This window comes from Perna viridis, chromosome 2, assembly GCF_037379345.1.
Source record: "Perna viridis isolate PV_CMFRI_1.1 ecotype Kerala chromosome 2, ASM3737934v1, whole genome shotgun sequence".
In the NCBI taxonomy this organism is placed as follows: Eukaryota; Metazoa; Mollusca; class Bivalvia; order Mytilida; family Mytilidae; genus Perna; species Perna viridis.
In genome coordinates this window covers 48,360,503-48,378,456 of record NC_142446.1, presented here as the reverse complement: position 1 = coordinate 48,378,456, position 17,954 = coordinate 48,360,503, and the positions used below count along the sequence as shown (strand labels likewise).

At 33.2% G+C, this 17,954-nt stretch overlaps 1 protein-coding gene across 1 annotated transcript; it reads right to left on the bottom strand.

Annotated features, from left to right (window-relative positions):
• Window positions 1–885: 885 nt before the first annotated feature.
• Window positions 886–15,773, bottom strand: LOC148625492 (uncharacterized). Its single transcript, XM_088569081.1, has 9 exons — window positions 15,619–15,773; window positions 11,420–11,563; window positions 10,918–11,028; window positions 8,844–9,036; window positions 8,331–8,656; window positions 6,147–6,482; window positions 4,599–4,721; window positions 3,059–3,296; window positions 886–1,956 (listed from the first exon to the last, which is right to left on the bottom strand). Exons 1-9 carry the CDS (start codon window positions 15,689–15,691, stop codon window positions 1,521–1,523), a joined length of 1,980 nt encoding a protein of 659 aa, XP_088425207.1. The 5' UTR covers window positions 15,692–15,773; the 3' UTR covers window positions 886–1,520.
• Window positions 15,774–17,954: the final 2,181 nt, after the last annotated feature.

Here is a 17,954-nt window from a genome sequence, read left to right as displayed (position 1 = left end):
TAGAAGAAAAAAAATATATTTATGTCAAAGAAAGAACAATCCAACCTAGATGAATTAGTATTTCAATTATAGGGTACTACCTTAGGAGGACGCTTACCCTACCGGTGCACCTGGTCCACAGTTTTTAGTGGAGTTCGAGTTGCTCATTTGCTTTTGTTACTTTGTATTTATGATTTTAGTTACTTTATGCTCTTTGTTGTGCATGTCTGTTTTCCATGTCTGGTCTTTGTCCCTGGATTACATTCTTTTCATTACCGCTATAACATTGGTTCCATTGATTTCTCTTAGGCTGGTATTCTGCAGCAAAAGACGTTCTTTTTATTTTTTGCTGATTTTTCAATGTGTACGCGAGTGCGTTTTTGCGTATAGGGAGCTACGCCCCTGAAAATCACTAAATACCAATATGGGTATTAACATAATTCGGGAAAGAAAGAAAACTAGTATAAATCCTCTTTTGAATTATTGTGAAAAAATGTCTTCTGTAGAATATTACTGTATAATTGTTCTCTCCGCTTATCAAATTCCTTCATTAAATTCATGGATACTCAAGTTACATGTTGAACGTATTTGTACTATCAAGAACATGCGTAATCAAAATATGAACTTATCAACCTCTGCATGATTTTTAGATAAACATGTACAATCTCTGTATTATTCTTAGATGACCTTGTAAGTTTATAAGGACTTAAAAGTCACATTGTCGCATTATCTGATTACAGAGTTTTAATCATTGCAGATGTTGCATTTCAAAAGCTTAAAGGCAGAACATGTAGCCAGCGGTACTACACCAGATGAAATATATATTCAATATGTAGTTGTGCAGAGTATTTCGGCGAAATTATCGAACTAAGGCGAAAAACATACTGAATGAAAGAAAAAAATCTCTGTCTTTTGATTGTTTTATTTTGAAGTGGGAAAGCGTTCAATCAAACAAACTTATTAGGATTCTGTTTTCTGTTGTTGGTTTTTTTTTTTCAAAAAATGTTTATGTTACAAACAAACATAAAATGAAATGGTAACTTCCTTATGAATAATAAAACTTAATTCAATTTTATACATACTGGCATATTTATTAATTAAATGTGCCAGTGATTGTCTTTACTTTGACTTTTCTTTGATGTATTATTCATTGTTAATTTCTCATAAGTTTTCCTCCTGAATATATATACACAGTAGTCTCTTTTGATCATATACTGGCCCTTAAACAGGACAATTCTTACTTATACTACCCAACCAAACGGCATTTAAATGGAGAATATGACGATTGTTTTCATATATTTTAAATCATTATTTTTATTTCACTGGCACCGCATGATTAAATAATAATAAAGTTATCTGATAAGATAAGAAAGTTGCGGATCTTTGCATGAGTTCCGGAGTAATAAACCCTCCTTTTTTAAAGAAAAGATTGCATTCTTACTGTAGAGATTGAGATGCATATATGCAAGACAATTTTATATAATATTTGTCTATATATCTATATGTCTATGTAACCTATGCTTTGTATTGCCGTTAAACATTTATTCATATACAGGAAAGGGGAATGATTCGTCAAGGACGTTTTGATTTTTCCACGGAATAAAAACATTAGTGACATTCACGTGTAAACTACCTTCTAGGGTCGGGTAATGACGGAGAAGTATTTCCTTCATATAAGTTTTATCGATATAATCGAGACCCCATTGTGTGTAGAATTCTGGTGTGTAGTCATCAGTAAAAAATCTATCTGCTTCCAACCTCCGACGAGCCATAACAACAAATATTCTGTTGATTGTATCACTAAATCCGAAACCATCCGGTAGTGGAGATTCTGCTAGTGACCCAATTAACAGATCGATAAGTTCAACATCATTATTATAAGCTTTTCGGAGTTCTTCCACGTGCTCTTTGTTTGTTGTTAAATCTTCAAATGACGTCAGTGGAGTTAAATGTAGCTGGCGTCTAAATTCGTTGAACCTTTTAAAGAATAAACATATATAAAGACTTAGCTCTTGCTACCACAATATTACACGCTTAATGGTCAAAGTTGCGTAAAATATGTGGTAAGTATTGACATTTCCGTCTTGAAATACAAAGTATTATGTGTGTTGTGTTGTACAGGTAAGTTCTCATAAAAATGTGCCGAATTGAATTACCCTACAATTTCATACAACATAGTTATTGTTTTACATGTTAGAAATTGCGCCTATAACACTGACTTTCATGATAGGGCTCCGTGGCTGACGCTAAAGCTTCTGGAGGAAAGATATATGTTGCCAATAGATCGAGGTCGTCATTCCAAAAAAAAAATATTAAGTGCAAGTTACTAATAAGACAACAACCTCCGTTTGTCATAAATATTCGTTCTCTTAAACCGGCGCAACACATTGGGTGTCTTGCAAGAAAAAGGAAAAGCTCATCCTTTCAAAACACCTGGTTTGACCTCCATTTCAGTGATGTTCATGCCATAAGAGTGTGTGCGTGTGTGTGTGTATATATACTCTTTTAACTTCTTTTGTGTATTGTATGTCTTGTTCTTAATCTGTTCCATATGCTTTTTCCGTGCTTTTTTCCGTGGATCTTTTGTATTGCTACCTCTTATTTAAATATTCTAGATAAAAGCACACATTTAAGTTTTAAGAATTATTGCTGAAAAGGCTTCAACCTTTACTTTTAAACCATTTATACAGCCAGCAAATGGTGTCTAATTTTGTAATAGGGCAATGTATGGTAAGCAGGTTTGAGTTTAACAAGTACTATCTAAAAAAAGATAGCCGATGCGGTAAAATTTTGTTCTACTTTTAATTTTCTGCATTTCATTCAGGAAATAAACTATGACACGCAATTTCGATACAGTTTTTTCGAACGCCACTATGTTATCAGTATTTGGCCAACCGGAAAACAGAATTGCGCATGCGATCAGACGACTTGCGTGTGCATAGAATAACGTCTTTAAGGTCAAAGGGTAAAAAGCGAAAATATACCGACTGCGTCGGAAATAGACCAAAAAGCAATGTACTAAGATATCTCATAGTTTCATTTTTCAAGTATAGATAAAAAAAGATAATATCCTTTTTACCTTGGTACGCTCCTCTCCCGCTCTCTCATTATATCTATAGTTGCAAGGTCAACGTATCCTTCACCATGCGGACTATGACTTGGTAGATTCAGATGTCGGAGAAAGTTGGGATAGTTATGTAGAGCCATTGCACCTGGATAAGCGTTACCGAATGAAGAAATTATATCTTCAATCGAGTTTTCCCGGAATACTTTGTCCGTCTTCTCGAATATTACGTCCGTCATGTTGTACCGGTTTACTAAAACAAAAGATGATGTTACGATTGATAACACCAGACAAATAATAAAATTACAGCACAAACACTTTTAGAGTATATCTTTTCGAGTATTTCAAAACTAACAAAGGAGGTATCTATTTCAATTGTTTAAAGCATTTTAATACCAGAGCCCAGTCGTATAAAACTTTGATACATATTCTAGTTGTCCGGGTGAAAATAATGGCTCCATCTTATGACATAAAATATTTACTTGTTCAAGCTGTTATTGGATGTATTTGTTTTTCACTTTTCTAGTCAGATATGTCCGTAAACATTGAAATAATAGATAGAGCACCAATTCATTATCCGACCGACGAAATCTCGTGCAAAACATACTATAGAAAGTATCCAAGTTCACTTCAGTTTAAAGTAGGTATTGCATCCATATTCTATAACCTTTCTATAATTATCTTGGAGCTATTCAGTCTTCTGTTCAATAGAAAGACGCTGGATGAATTTACAAAATATTCTACAAACTACCACAATAAGTTTGTCAGCTGTCGAATAGGTAACCTTTCAATAGGAGAAATCTTATATTGGAAATAGTTAATCGTAATGGAATCGGGAGGTTAAGCAGACTATAAACCTGGTTTAACTAACCGTTTTCATCGGAAATGCCTGTACCATATTAAGACCATTGCGGTGATTTCAAACTTTCTGATTGTTTCCTGGACATTGTTATATGGACTTTCCTTTTAGATTATTCCTTTTAACGATAGCCTATATAGAGTTCAATGTTATTATTGTACTTTTTTTTTCAAAACGAGGCTGTGTAACAAATACGGCTTTAACTTTCGTTTCCCTTTTGTTTACAAAAGCTCAAATGATCTATCTTTAGATTCAAGATTAGTGACACATTGGCTTATACGATTACGATATCTGATATTTCTTTCACTTATGTGCTTTATTATATCGTGTACATTCGAACCTTATCCATTATATTGCAGTGAATGCTTTAATACACGTGTACATTATGCTGCACATTTTGAATTCATTTGCATATCCAAAGGATTCTGTAAACTGATTTGCATACAAAATTGACTTTTGTCTCACAGAATCGAATTTTGTGACACAGAATTGAATTTTGTCTCACAAAATTGAATTTTATCTCACAAAATTGAATTTTTGTCTCACAAAATTGATTTTGATAACAAAAAGATCAAGTCCCATTCGGCGCCCCGTAAAACCAACATAACTTTAGCAAGAGACAATAAACTGTCTATAGGTAACTGTAACGGGATTCATGCATTATATCAGTCACACTATAATTCAAACTTAACTTACACACAGCGCCATCATCCCGATCTTTAATTTCGATGTAATCAGGCAACAACGGATGGAATTTGTAAACAGCTATAAATTCTTGAGTCAGTGAAAAGGGGACGCCTCTAGTATTCTTTGGATTTCCTGATGAAGAAAATTATATGACTGAATTAAATTGGAACTGTAACCTCAAATCGCACCTATGATAACAGAAGACGGGGAAAACAAACAAACAAATGAAAATATTAACTAAAAAAAACAACATCACCTTTAAACAAATATGAACTCCATTTCACCACAATTTTCTCTCTTACAACAGGCGAACCTATGCACTTGGGAAAAATTTAGACAATTTAAAATTAAAATTCATTTTCTGTTTAAAAAAATTTCAAAGTTTTAACTTAATTTTTCTGTGTTGTTTTGATCATTTCTGCAGAGAATGTCAAAGTAAATTCAAATAAGAAAATGGTTTGTTCTCAGTAAATTAATACTGAAATCTATCCAAATTGATATGATGGTCAAAAGGAGGACAACAGCCACCTATACACAATTGATGATTTAAACTGTAAATGAGTGGGCCATATCAAGTGAATTTCAGGTGTTTGCCTATTTGTCTTCTCCTCCAGAATAAATAAAACGGCACGGAAAAGTCAGGCCAGTATTTTTTTATTTAATTTTATATAAAATGTAACTTTTTTATATATATCTAGAGCATTCTATATCTGATCGTAATATAGATGCACGGATTTGTCTGGTCATAAGGAAGTTAGTAGTGAAATTGAGCCCATATTTGTCGGAAGGTAATGATGAATCGTAACTTATTATATATATATATATAGAAAGGTCTGAAAAATTCCCAACGATGTTAGAACTGTCAAATTTGCGATGCAAATTTTTGGTCGTTCCCTCCGCGGGACTCGAACTCCTGTGACATCTTTGACAACACCGCCTGCACTAAGTCCAGCGCCCTAGACCACTCGGCCAGCTAGGCTATATTAAAATATAGCTTTTGCTGGCCGGGTCATTCCTCCTTGTAGGATTAATCTAGGGCTGTAACTAAGTACACGATGCATGGTAGTACGAGACAGCTCGTAGATGTTATGAAGGATAGAGGATCAAATTAATGATGCATGTCACAACAAATCGATATTGTACAACGTCTCAGAATGTGACGACCCTATTCGCTACACTGCTCCATCGGATCAAATTGATACAGGGAAGATATGTAAATGTATAGAAAGGTCTGAAAAATTCCCAACGATGTTAGAACTGTCAAATTTGCGATGCATATTTTTTTGTGGTTCCCTCCGCGGGACTTGAACTCGTACCGCTGTGACATCTATGGCAACACCGCCTGCACTAAGTCCAGCGCCCTAGACCACTGGGCCAGCTAGGCTATATATAGCTTTCGCGGGTCATTCCTCCTCGTAGGATTAATCTAGGGCTATATATACCGTAATCAATATTAGCCCCACTACAATTTTAAATTTGTGTGTGTGTGTGTGTGTTTTTTCTCATTTTTAAGTATATCAAATGTTTCAGACATTTGTAGTCTTTAGTTAAACGAACCAACAGATCCTAGGCCTCCATGAGTCAAGTATGGAAATTGTCTGTTTAAAGACTCTGCAAGAAGTCTGTTTCCTTTAGCTATCTCTAAGACTGATACTCCATACCAGTTTGCTTTCAGTCCAAGTTTAGCAACGTCGTTTTGTAAAATAGCTGTTGTCCATTCAAGTGTGTGTATTTTGGCGATTACAGCTGATATGATCAGTCTAGCAGTTTCAAAAAGTTTTTTGTCGTTCCATCTCGGATTTTGTTGCTTGAGTTGATCACACACGTAGTTGTGTTCTTTTGTCCATATTATATGGAAAAGTTCCAATCCAACCCACCAATTGTTATTCTTCCCTACAACAAATAAATTGTTGAAACTAGAAAAAAAAACTGTGAGCAATAAAATGATATATCTAGCTATTCCACTCCCCTACTGAAACATGAACCATTTGACATACAGAATGATTTGGATCAAATCTTGAATAAGGGATACGTAATGGGAATATGTAATAAAGTTTGTGTGAAAGAGTAATCAAGGGAACCAAGGTTATAGCGGTAATCAAAGAGTAATCAAGGGAACCATGGTTATAGCGGTAATCAAAGAGTAATCAAGTGAACCAAGGTTATATTGGTAATCAAAGAGTAATCAAGGGAACCAAGGTTATAGCGGTAATCAAAAGAATGTAATCCAGGGGCAAAGACCAGAAATGGAAAACAGACAAATACAACAAAGAACATAAAGTAACTAAAATCATACATACAAAGCAGCAAAAGCAAATGAGCAACTCGGACTCCACTAAAAACTGGGAGCATCGACCAGGTGCACCGGTAGGGTAAGCGTTCTCTGCTTTCCTAGAAACACCCACCGAGCTGCTCATAAAAAGTAAAGTCCGGTGTAGACAAACGAGGAAAGGAAAACTATGACCCGTTGAATAAATCAGTTTTCATGGTGCAGATGGATACACCGTAACCATTTCATTAAAATCCATTCAATGATGTAGAAATAGAACTGGATGAGAGATGGGTACCCCGCTGTTTACCGAAAAGGAAGGAAGGAAAGATGGGTGGATAGAGGGACAACCCTGTCACTATAAAACAACACTCGAAGTGGAGATATAATAATAATAATAATAATAATTAACTACATATTTTAACAAAATGATAAAAAAACAGATAAGTCACGATAAGTTGTAAACACATTTTCATATATATTGATTAAAATATACTTTTGTGTACATGCACTATAAATTTTTTGCTAAGACCCTATTTAGTTCACCGTATATCACATTGTATATCACCCAGTGGACCTTGAGGTAATATAGGGTCTCATGATGACACGTTGTGTTACAGATTTAAACACGTTAATATATATACAGTATACAATGCAAAATGGGATTCAAACATAAAATAAATTCTGAACGACTTTCTATTATAAAATCGTTGTAACAGTCAATTACATCGTCTGGTCATTGCGTTGTAATTTTTTCTGTCGGTTTTCCAGAATTTTGAAATGTCGGTTGCTGAAATTCATCAGATAGATTTCTGTGACATTATTTTATCACAATTAATGACGAATGACAATTGTCAAACTGTAGGCATGTTTCTCATGTAAATTGCAATTTGTTGTTGTTGGTTACAATTTGTTAATTATATGTTACCGTACTTGTCTTCAAATTGGCACCATTTAATTTTTAGAGTACCAGTCCATATAATTTTCAGACACTGCCGATTTTAGATTTGATTCATGGTGTAGAAAACAGTACTGAATAAATGATTTTTTTCTGTCTAGATATGTTATACTTTTATTGGAAGATAGAATACTTCTTATATCTTCAGATTAGTGTTTTTGAGATCTCCTACTTAGATGAACCAAATCAAACCAAATCAAGGAAATGCAAAGTACCAATTTCATTTAGAATCCATACAAATTTTATCTCCAAAGTGCAAAATGCAAATGACACACTTAGTCTGGTTAATATGTGGTCTGTAACTGTTTCTGAATTAAAAATAAAATGAATTTGGTGTTTTTTTACATGTATGAATCATCTCATGTCAGATTTCATGCTACTTAAATTGGCATTACGATATGTAACCACAATTCATACTGTTTTGCTGTAATGCTTCCTTAAATAATAAAAAAAAAACGCTTTTGTCATTAAGTATAAAATTGAATGTTCTCTGTTTGGATGACTATAGATCTACCTGTAATAGGTAATCCTGTGATGCGATCTAATGGTAGCCGGCCGTCTCTATTGAGGACCAATTTCCCATCACGACCAGTTCTCACTCGTGTGTTTGTATTTACGTCTGTCCCATATAATTGTGAAGCATCCCACCAGTGAGTAACAGTATTTTGGTACGTTTCGTAATCTTTTACGTTTTTACACATCTTTAAGGTTGGAGGAAGTTTTTGACACATGATTTTAGTAAGTCCTGGAATACTAGTACAGCTGTCAGGACGAGTCATCGGGATTTTTATTGTGTTGTAGAAATCTGGATCATCTTCATGGACTTGCACCTGTAAAGTTCTGAAGGAGAAATTAATATCGCCGTTGATAGACATAAAATGTTTTTCGTAAGTATTATATTTTTTCTGTTCTTTCTTAATTTCCTTCATGTGAACTTGATATTTTCCAAACTATAAAACAATTTATGCTACGTATATGAACTGACTGGTAACATTTTTATGCAGTCACTTAACCTGTAGTGTTTTACCTGCTTCTATCGTTTGGTCCACTATCAAACCAATCGTGTGTCATGAACTGGATCCAACCTGCTACCAGAAGGTTGATGCTCGTGGCGGGAATAAATTCCTTTCTTTGAAGTAACGACCTGCTGATATCACGAGGATTCGGTGTGTATAGATTGCAGCTGTTGTCTGGGGTGTTCTCGAGGGGTATGTTTCTTCCTAGAATCAAAAACAAAATTTAAATTTATTAATGTACACCATTTAACGAATATTCAAGTACTCGAGTACTCCTCTAAAAAATGCGAATAATCGAGTACAATTTAAGTACTCGGATACTCATTTGTATTTTAAGCATGTCTTAACAGCTCTCTTTGCAATGTGCCCTTCGTTTCACTAATTATATCTATTAAAATCGTTAATACAGTTGACGCCACGGATCGGAGTTGTTTCTAAAGGGATCATGTCATTTAACTCATTAGCTATACACTTACGACATACAGACAGAAATTTTATTCTAGGTCGGTACAAATATAATTATAACACAAGCTTTGCAGAGCTTTTAATCGATATTTATCGTACGTAAACCGATATTTTCGTTTGGTTGTTAATCAATGCAATTGGTACACAGGGGCCTGCTCCTTCTGCGAACGTTCGAGTTATATCCGAGTATTCAAATAATCACGAGTATTCGAAGGAAAAGACTTGTAATTAAGTTATGTCTTATCCTTCATAAGTTTTGCCATCCCTATAAAAAAATGCTTTCATTACATGTCTGGCGAGAGACTTTTCCTTAAAGTCATGCTGTTCAACACTTGTTCATCGTTTCGAAGCAAGTCGTAATTGAGCTAAAGAAAATAAGTTACTTTCATATGGCATGGATAACCTGTTTTGAATCAAATCCATGGATGGTTAGTTGCTTTCTTGACAATTCCTTACTTGAGAAATACAGAAAAAAAATACTATTGCATCTTAAGAAGTAGAGATCATTTATCACTTATCCTTCTTAAGAAATAAAATCAAAAGACTTGTCAAAATAATTCTTTAAGCAGGTTGTCATAGATTAAGTGACAAAACTCTTGAAATCAGTGATGGTATTGTATCATATTCAATTTCACCAAAGCCTATCAAACATTCATTTGAAACAGAAAGTTACTTCGATGCTTAAATGAGGTTTATGTAAGCGTACCAGTGACGCCTTTAAACTAGGTCTAACTCCTAAAACCAATGTATGTCAGTATGTCAATAGTGTTTACATTTTGAAATTATGACGTTTTCTGCATATAGGATTCAGTGGCTGTATGACTGCCTTTTTTGGGTCTGTCTTTAAGTGAAGTATAATATTCTCATTTCCTGTTATATTTTACATTATTCTTTTTTTCAATAAAAAAATGTAAAACAAAAATAAATGTGTAAATAAAAATAAAATGTTACAACTCGCAAAAGTTCCAGGTACCAATGAACGAAATATTCAGAACAGTCTCAAAGCAACCTAGTAACTAATTATAACAGCAAGCTCCGAGTAGTACGTATATCGTACTGGTTCTATTTGGAAGCCAAATTACGGGCTATGTAGGGCAAACTTTTCGCTTTATCAAAGAGTAATAAATTAATTTGAGATAAATACTGTAATCTGATTGGTTAACATAATTTTGTTATATCTCAATGGATAAAAAAATATTGACACGCCCCTATACAGTTAAATTCAGAGCTACTTTTCTCATGTTTAAAGATAAAAATATGTTTTAAAATTAATTCATAAGAATTGGCTATAATAAAAATTTTGTCTATTGAAAAATAACATAAATTTTCCATGTGCATATTTTGTTTATTGCACTTCGAGCAATAAACAATAAGCACATGGAAAATTCATGTTATTTTTCAATAGACAAAATTTTTATTATTGCCAATTCTTAAATGTTTTTGTTTTCGTGTTGTCATTAATAAACATGATTGTAACACATAATATAATATCATTACATTTGACGAGCCTGTAAAGCAATTTCCGAAGCAGTCGTGATGTCGCGCCCACTATATTACTAGAACATGTTCCCAGTAGCTACATTACTGTAATTATGATAATACATAAAACATTAAATTTACCAAATCTGTAGAGTAAACTCCCAGCAGCCGGTACGTCGTAATCGTTACACTGACCGTCAAGTCGTCTGTACTTGTTTTTTGCTTTTTTACATTTCTTTTCTTTGTCTTTACCTTTCAAAAGTTTATAAAGAAAATTACTTTTGGTTATGATGTAAAATTTTGTCAGATTTGAGTATTACATATTTATTTCCTATGTGCCCTTAAAAGTACTAATTAAATTTTATTTGGTCAACATTGGTTATATAAAGACAACTTTAACTCTCTTTAAGATGGTCTACTGGTAATGTTAGAAGTTAGATGTGATCTTAGACCGTCCGTTTGAAGTGAACGCTCGATCTTTTAACGCAGTCATAGGAAGTATCCTGTATTCCCGTTGTTCGAGACATCGCCCGTAACAAAATCTTTATTTTATTACAAATAGCTTTGTCCCCATAGACAAAGCCTAAAATCATATTAAGAAAATGTGAATTTAATTTGATTCTTTATTTAGTACGTATACTACCGATCTGTGGGTCAGAGCATTTAAGCTTAGTGTTGACCTGTTCTGTATAGCTATCCACAAGATTAAGGCTTTGTATTTGCGCTTGGTATTCGTACAATTTCAATACATCATAAGGATATGGGTATTGCCACCAGTTCGAAGGCACTGAAATAAAATGTAATGGTGATATTTAAAGTCGCAGCTATTTACTACATTGACAGAGTGTTCTGTTATTAAACTTTTTTCTTTTTTTAATTCCTAAAACGTTCGTAATAAACATCAAATGCTATTAATCATGTGGCAGCCTGCTAAAATAATGGATTAAATTTGCTAATTAAGGTATTGTATAAAAATGAGGCTAATGTATTTTGAAATCGTTCTATTTGAATAGGTAAAATTATCTATTGGCGACGTACGGTCACTGAAGGTATGTAACTGATTGGCTCCGCCTACTTTCCTATACATGCATGAACTAGCTTCACTATCGGGTGCAACAGTTGGGGAATAAATAGCTTTAAAGCATGTTAGAATGGAACCGACAAAACGTAAGACGTAGAGAACCCCAAATATAAAAGATCTTGTAAATACAGGATATTTGAAAAGAGCCCTTAGTATACCTCAGAACAAACGCTATAGGTAGCAATAGAAAAGCGAAGACGATGGGATAAATATGGTTATGTTTGAGTAAATAAAAACAAGGCTAAGAAGTTGGTTCGGTAACGGCAAAAGTTGGCCTCAAAACAGTCTACATGAGGACAATTTTATGTTTTTTCTCCAGCTCTTTAATGCGTTTTATAGTTGATTTGATTGGTTAAAGGTAACAATTTGAATATATACGGTCTTATATGCCCTTCAAATTTGGCGGAGATTGGGGAAATCTGTTAAAAGGGCTAGAAAACACCACATTTTCTGCAGTTTTTCACTCTTTTAACAATGGACACATGCGTGTTGACTCTTGTGCTTCATATATTTTGCGTATAATTGTCAGTTACTACTCGTGTAAATATATCTTGAGCCAACAGAATGGACCAGGTGCACCGGTAGGGTAAACGTCCTCTGTTTTTCTAGAAACACCCGCCGAGTTACTCATAAAAAGTGTAGTCCGAGGTAATCGAAAGAGGAAAGGAAACCTATGACACTTTGAAAAAATCAGTTTTCATGGTGCAGATGGATACACCGTAACGATCCACGAGTTCATGATGACGACTATAAAACTTCTGTAGTGATGACTTCAATCTTGTAGCAACACAACCCTGTTCCAAAAGCCAACTTGTTAAAAGTCTAGCGCGATACAAAAGTCTGCGTAGTTTCGGCAAGCTCTGGCGTAACGTATGAGTTGTGATATGAACACACTCCATACGCAGGTGCTGAAGGGATGTTGCCAAAGATGAAAGGAAAGTTGACAATTCTGAATGAAAAGTCATCACGTTGGTCAATAATTTTCCTTTATCATCGATTTCTAAGTGTAGGTCAAGATATGAGGCTGACGTCACAGTGTCTGTAGTATTCTTTATCTCAAGTTCTTTCGGGTAGATGCGATGTATCAAATCCCCGAAATTAGGATTGTTTATGGTGTATCCATCAGCACATCGTCATAGCATCGTGATCTCGTGGATCGTTATGGTGTATCCATCAGCACCATGAAAACTGATTTATTCAACGGGTCATGGTTTTCCTTTCCTCGTTTGTCTACCCCGGACTTGACTTTTTATGAGCAACTCGGTGGGTGTTTCTGGAAAAGCAGAGGACGCTTACCCTACCGGTGCACCTGGTCCATGCTCCTAGTTTTTAGTGGAGTCCGAGTTGCTCATTTACTTTTGTTACTTTGTATGTATGATTTTAGTTACTTTATGTTCTTTGTTGTGTATGTCTGTTTTCCATGTCTGGTCTTTGTCCCTGGAATACATTCTTTTGATTACCGCTATAACCTTGGTTCCCTTGATTACTCTTTTAAAGATAATACATCATCTATATAGAGAGCGGAAACTGAGATTAAACTGAACGATATTCTTTCTTTCGGATCAGATCAGCTATAAAGTCAAACATCTTATATTCAATGTTTACAACCATTTTTATTATACTACTACTACCTAAAAATAAACTTTAATCAAAGTTTCTAAATTTGCCTAAATTATGAGGCCAAAAGGGGTCATTGGTGATCACAAGAAGATCTCAGCCTCCTAATATCAACCTTGTGCTTGAAAAGTTCTACCGTACCAACAGAAGGACATTAAATATATTTCAGAGAAAAAACTCTGACATGCTATGACGATGTTACTAAATAGGTGACTTTAACGGGCACAGGATTTTCTAGATTTTGTAATTTCACCGAAGGAGGTGTCCGGGTCCGATCGTTTAGTTTCGTAATTTTAGGAGGTCCAAAAATATGGGAAATAAAAAGAAACAACATCGTTAAAACAAGATCAAGAAATAACCAAGCACAAGAAAAAAAAACGAACAAAAACAAAACACAAATATCAAAAGTAAATGAACAATCTCCAAGTACAACTATTTAAACGAGCCCAAATTCCAAGAGTTAAAAAAAAATTGTGCATCAACGAGAACACATTAATATCAATGATTGAAAAGATAAATGAATTATACAAAGAACGATATGTTTTGTTGCTTTTGGAATAAATGATGGACAGTCATTTCATTCCGTCTGTTACTTTTCTGATGCCATATCTTGTTGAAGTAAATGAAACAACCCGTATAGAAATGCTGACTGAACATAACTACGAAGACATTTTGATCAAGATGTATCCATGTTTTTAAAAAGTCCTTAATTTTTGTAAAATAAAATATAACGATCTAATGTTTTAGAAAAATCTTATCACTTTTGACGACATACATTCTAAACTGTCCATTTGGAGATACATTAAAGTAAACAATTTCTCTGATCTGAGTATTTTGTATTTATAATTCAGTCGTCAAGTCATCGATAAGACAAATTTCGATTTTAAATGGCGAAAGATACTTTCAAACCATCGTCAAACCCCTACCCGTTTGATAACATGCACATGTCACAAAATAATTTTAACAAATAACGTAGTAGTTGATTCATGCAAACTATGAAATAAGAAGGAAGGGAATATGTAGACAAGTTTACAACGTGAACATAGCATCGATTTATCCAAAAAAGTTAAATCGCAATTAAAGTGTAAAATTCGAAATATAAGAAAAAGAAACAATAAAAAGGGACATAATTGTAAAAACGAAAGCCAATTAGGGGACAACGATTTGATATTGAGGGAGGGGGCTTGGAAGATTACTTTGGTCAACTTTCTCAATGATCTGAATATCGAAGAGATATTTGGAGATGCTTCCTTACCCGATGATCAAAATGTGAAAATATTCAATACGATCACGTGATACGTAAAGCAAACGGAACATTTTAGTTTGCATTGATTTTTTTTATCTTTCTAACACTCTTCTCTATTTGCTTCTTTATATTTCTTTTCCTTTTTAAAAATATTGTGTTTGATATACTTATATATGACGTCTTCCTAAAATTTCTACGTCCGATATGTTCATAGAGCGCATATAACCATTATCTTGTAGACAGTGTAACAGGTGAACTATAATATTTGTATTTTACTCTTGTATGATTGGTATGTGATAGGTAATCAAATTGTATGTGTATGTAAACTGTATTTTATTATGTAATTTCTGAAGAGGATCTTTATAAGTTGTGAAAACTTGTGTTTAATTCATTTGTGGAAATCTAGCAATAAATTATGTTTAATCTAATGTAACATATTCTTCCACCATGTTAATGTTTGAAATATTCGAATTAATCATGTATATTCAAATATGTGAAAGTATCGGAAGGGCGTGATTTGAAAAAATCAAAATATTTTTTCTCCCATCTTCAAGATCAGAATATACATTTCAAAGTTCTTCCAAACCGCTTCAAATAAAATGTGCGCACCTTTACGACATAAAAATAAAAAAAAGATATCAAAAGTGAAAGAGCAACCAAGACTCATGTTATTATTTTCTTTTAGATGATCTTTTCTCATTTTGCTTTAAAAGTTGAAATTAACATTTTTTTAAAGAAACTATGTACATCTTCCCTGGTAAGTATATTCTGTATCAAGTTAAACACACGAATGGTGTAAACGGTCGGAATACTATTCAATAAAAGTAAAAGTAACGTTAGATATAAGAAAACAAACATTTTCAATGTAAATTTCAGCATAAAATGCATAAGAACTTACCTGTTGGTTGTGATAAAACAAAATAGGTTACTCTGGTGACAAGCAAAATATTCCACAGAATTATGTAATTCATTTTGCTTGTAATTCTTTTGTACTGCACATATATTGATATTTGAAATATGGATTTCTGGTTTGATTACATTTTTATACTTCCCGTGAAATTTAATTTTAACCAATAGCTTGTAACTACGTATTTAGATACACATCAAATAATGTATCTATTTGTTGATGACTAAAATCATATACATTGATCGAGAAATCGAGGGGTCCATGACTCGAACGAAATCAAAAGAATGTAATCCAAGGAAAAAGATACTAGAAAGGGAAAACAGGCACAAACAACAAAGAAATTGGATAACAAAAATAACACGTACAAAGAAACAAAAGTAAATGAGCAACTCAAGCTCCATTAAAAACTGGGTGCATGGACCAGATGCACCCGTAGGGTAAGGGTCCTCTGCTTTTCATAGTTCAGTTTAGAGAGGTTTCACTGTAGTATAAGAAAGGTGGAATAAAAATATGAGAACAATGATAAAAAGTTTTTTCTCGATGATGTGTACTGAAATGGACAGTTAATTGTCAAAAATCATATTCTGTGTGAACTCTTTATTAACTTTAAAGTTACTAGACCTTTGTTGTGTTGTCACAAATTAACGGGTCGTACGAATTTTAGTTATAATCATAATCATACAGACAGTTTTATTCATTACAGTCTCTTATAAATATCAAATATGCACAGGAAAAAGATGTACATTTTATACAACCGCCAATCTAGTTTAAGGATTATAACGACTACTTATTTTGTATCCATTCAACAACTAGTTTCTATACGAGAAATCATAATAAATGTACATAAAACTGTATATTTCAAAATATAATAATACATTGAACATTATTATAGGAAGCAAAATTGTGAACCTCTGAAAAAATAAAGATTGACAGTAGCCGAGTATTCGAGTATCGATAGAACAACTCTTGTTACCATGCATTTGCAATTCTCACGTTTTATTCAATCAAGGGACCATAACAAAATATAATATAAGTAAATAGATCGATAAAAAAAAACAATAAAAATAAATAGATAAATAGATATCCCTCCCCCCACACAACATGATTATTAAATAAGAGAAAATTAAAATTCGGGAATTATCAAAAACAAGTGATGGGGGTTAATTGAATCATATTTTGTTTCTGTCAATTACTGACTAAAAAAAGTTCTTTTATTTGGAAAGATTTTATTTTTTAGATACACCCCTCAAACCCCTACAGTATAAAAATGAAAGGTGGCTCATGAAAAGTTTACATTTTTTTTTAATTCTAAAATCTGGCATATATAATTAACTATACTGTAATACTATGCGAGTTCCATGTATTCGTACCTCCAACAAAACTGAACATGTCGCATAAACAACATAAATGTAGCTATCAAACACACCAACACATACTAAACTACTGAGAAAATCCACAACTCTTTTATAACATGAAAATTTATTTTTAAAAATCTGCATATTAATATATTTGAAGGGTACTAAACTATACATTTATCTGCTGAGAAAGTCTACAATTGTTTAAAACTACTCTTTCATAACATAAAAATTTATTTTTAAAAAATCTGCATATTGATATATTTGAAGGGTAAACACTTGCAAATGGACATTTCATTAACAATTGAGGTCGTAATTAAATACAATCATTCTATATGTCAAGTTGTTGTATTCTTGCTCTTAAATAAGGAATTTTACCTATATTAGGAAACGTGTATTATCTCCTCATTACAAGAAAAATCATAAATTTTATATTAGCATTATATGACACTCATCTAAATTCTTGGACCATTTTCAAATTGTAGAACATTTGTATAACAGGTATGATATGAACACTCGTGCTTTTGTTGTTATGCGGTTTGCCTTTTCCTGGGCAAATATACTAATCATATATAGAGGAAATGATTGATTCCGGTTTAATGTTTTGGTTTTAAAATTGTTTATTTGTAACTCTCTTTTTTTTCTATTTTTGACTAACATCCAATTATTTGACTTCATTAGTTAGGTAGTTTGAAATGCACGTTGAGAAAGAAAAGCGTCGAGATTATCCCAAGTACCAAGTTCAGTACAGGTCTGACGATTGCACTCTACGCGCAGTTAGTAAAAGAGCAAAGAAACGTCTATCGCTGCATGGAGCTGGGAAAAATATTATCATAGGTATATACGGGACTTATTTCTTATCCTGACTAAATAAACTAAACAAAGGGAAAATTATTGAATTCCGCTTTAGTTTTTTTGTTCAATTGTATGCTGTCCTTTTTTTTCTATTTTTGGCTTACATCCAATAATTTG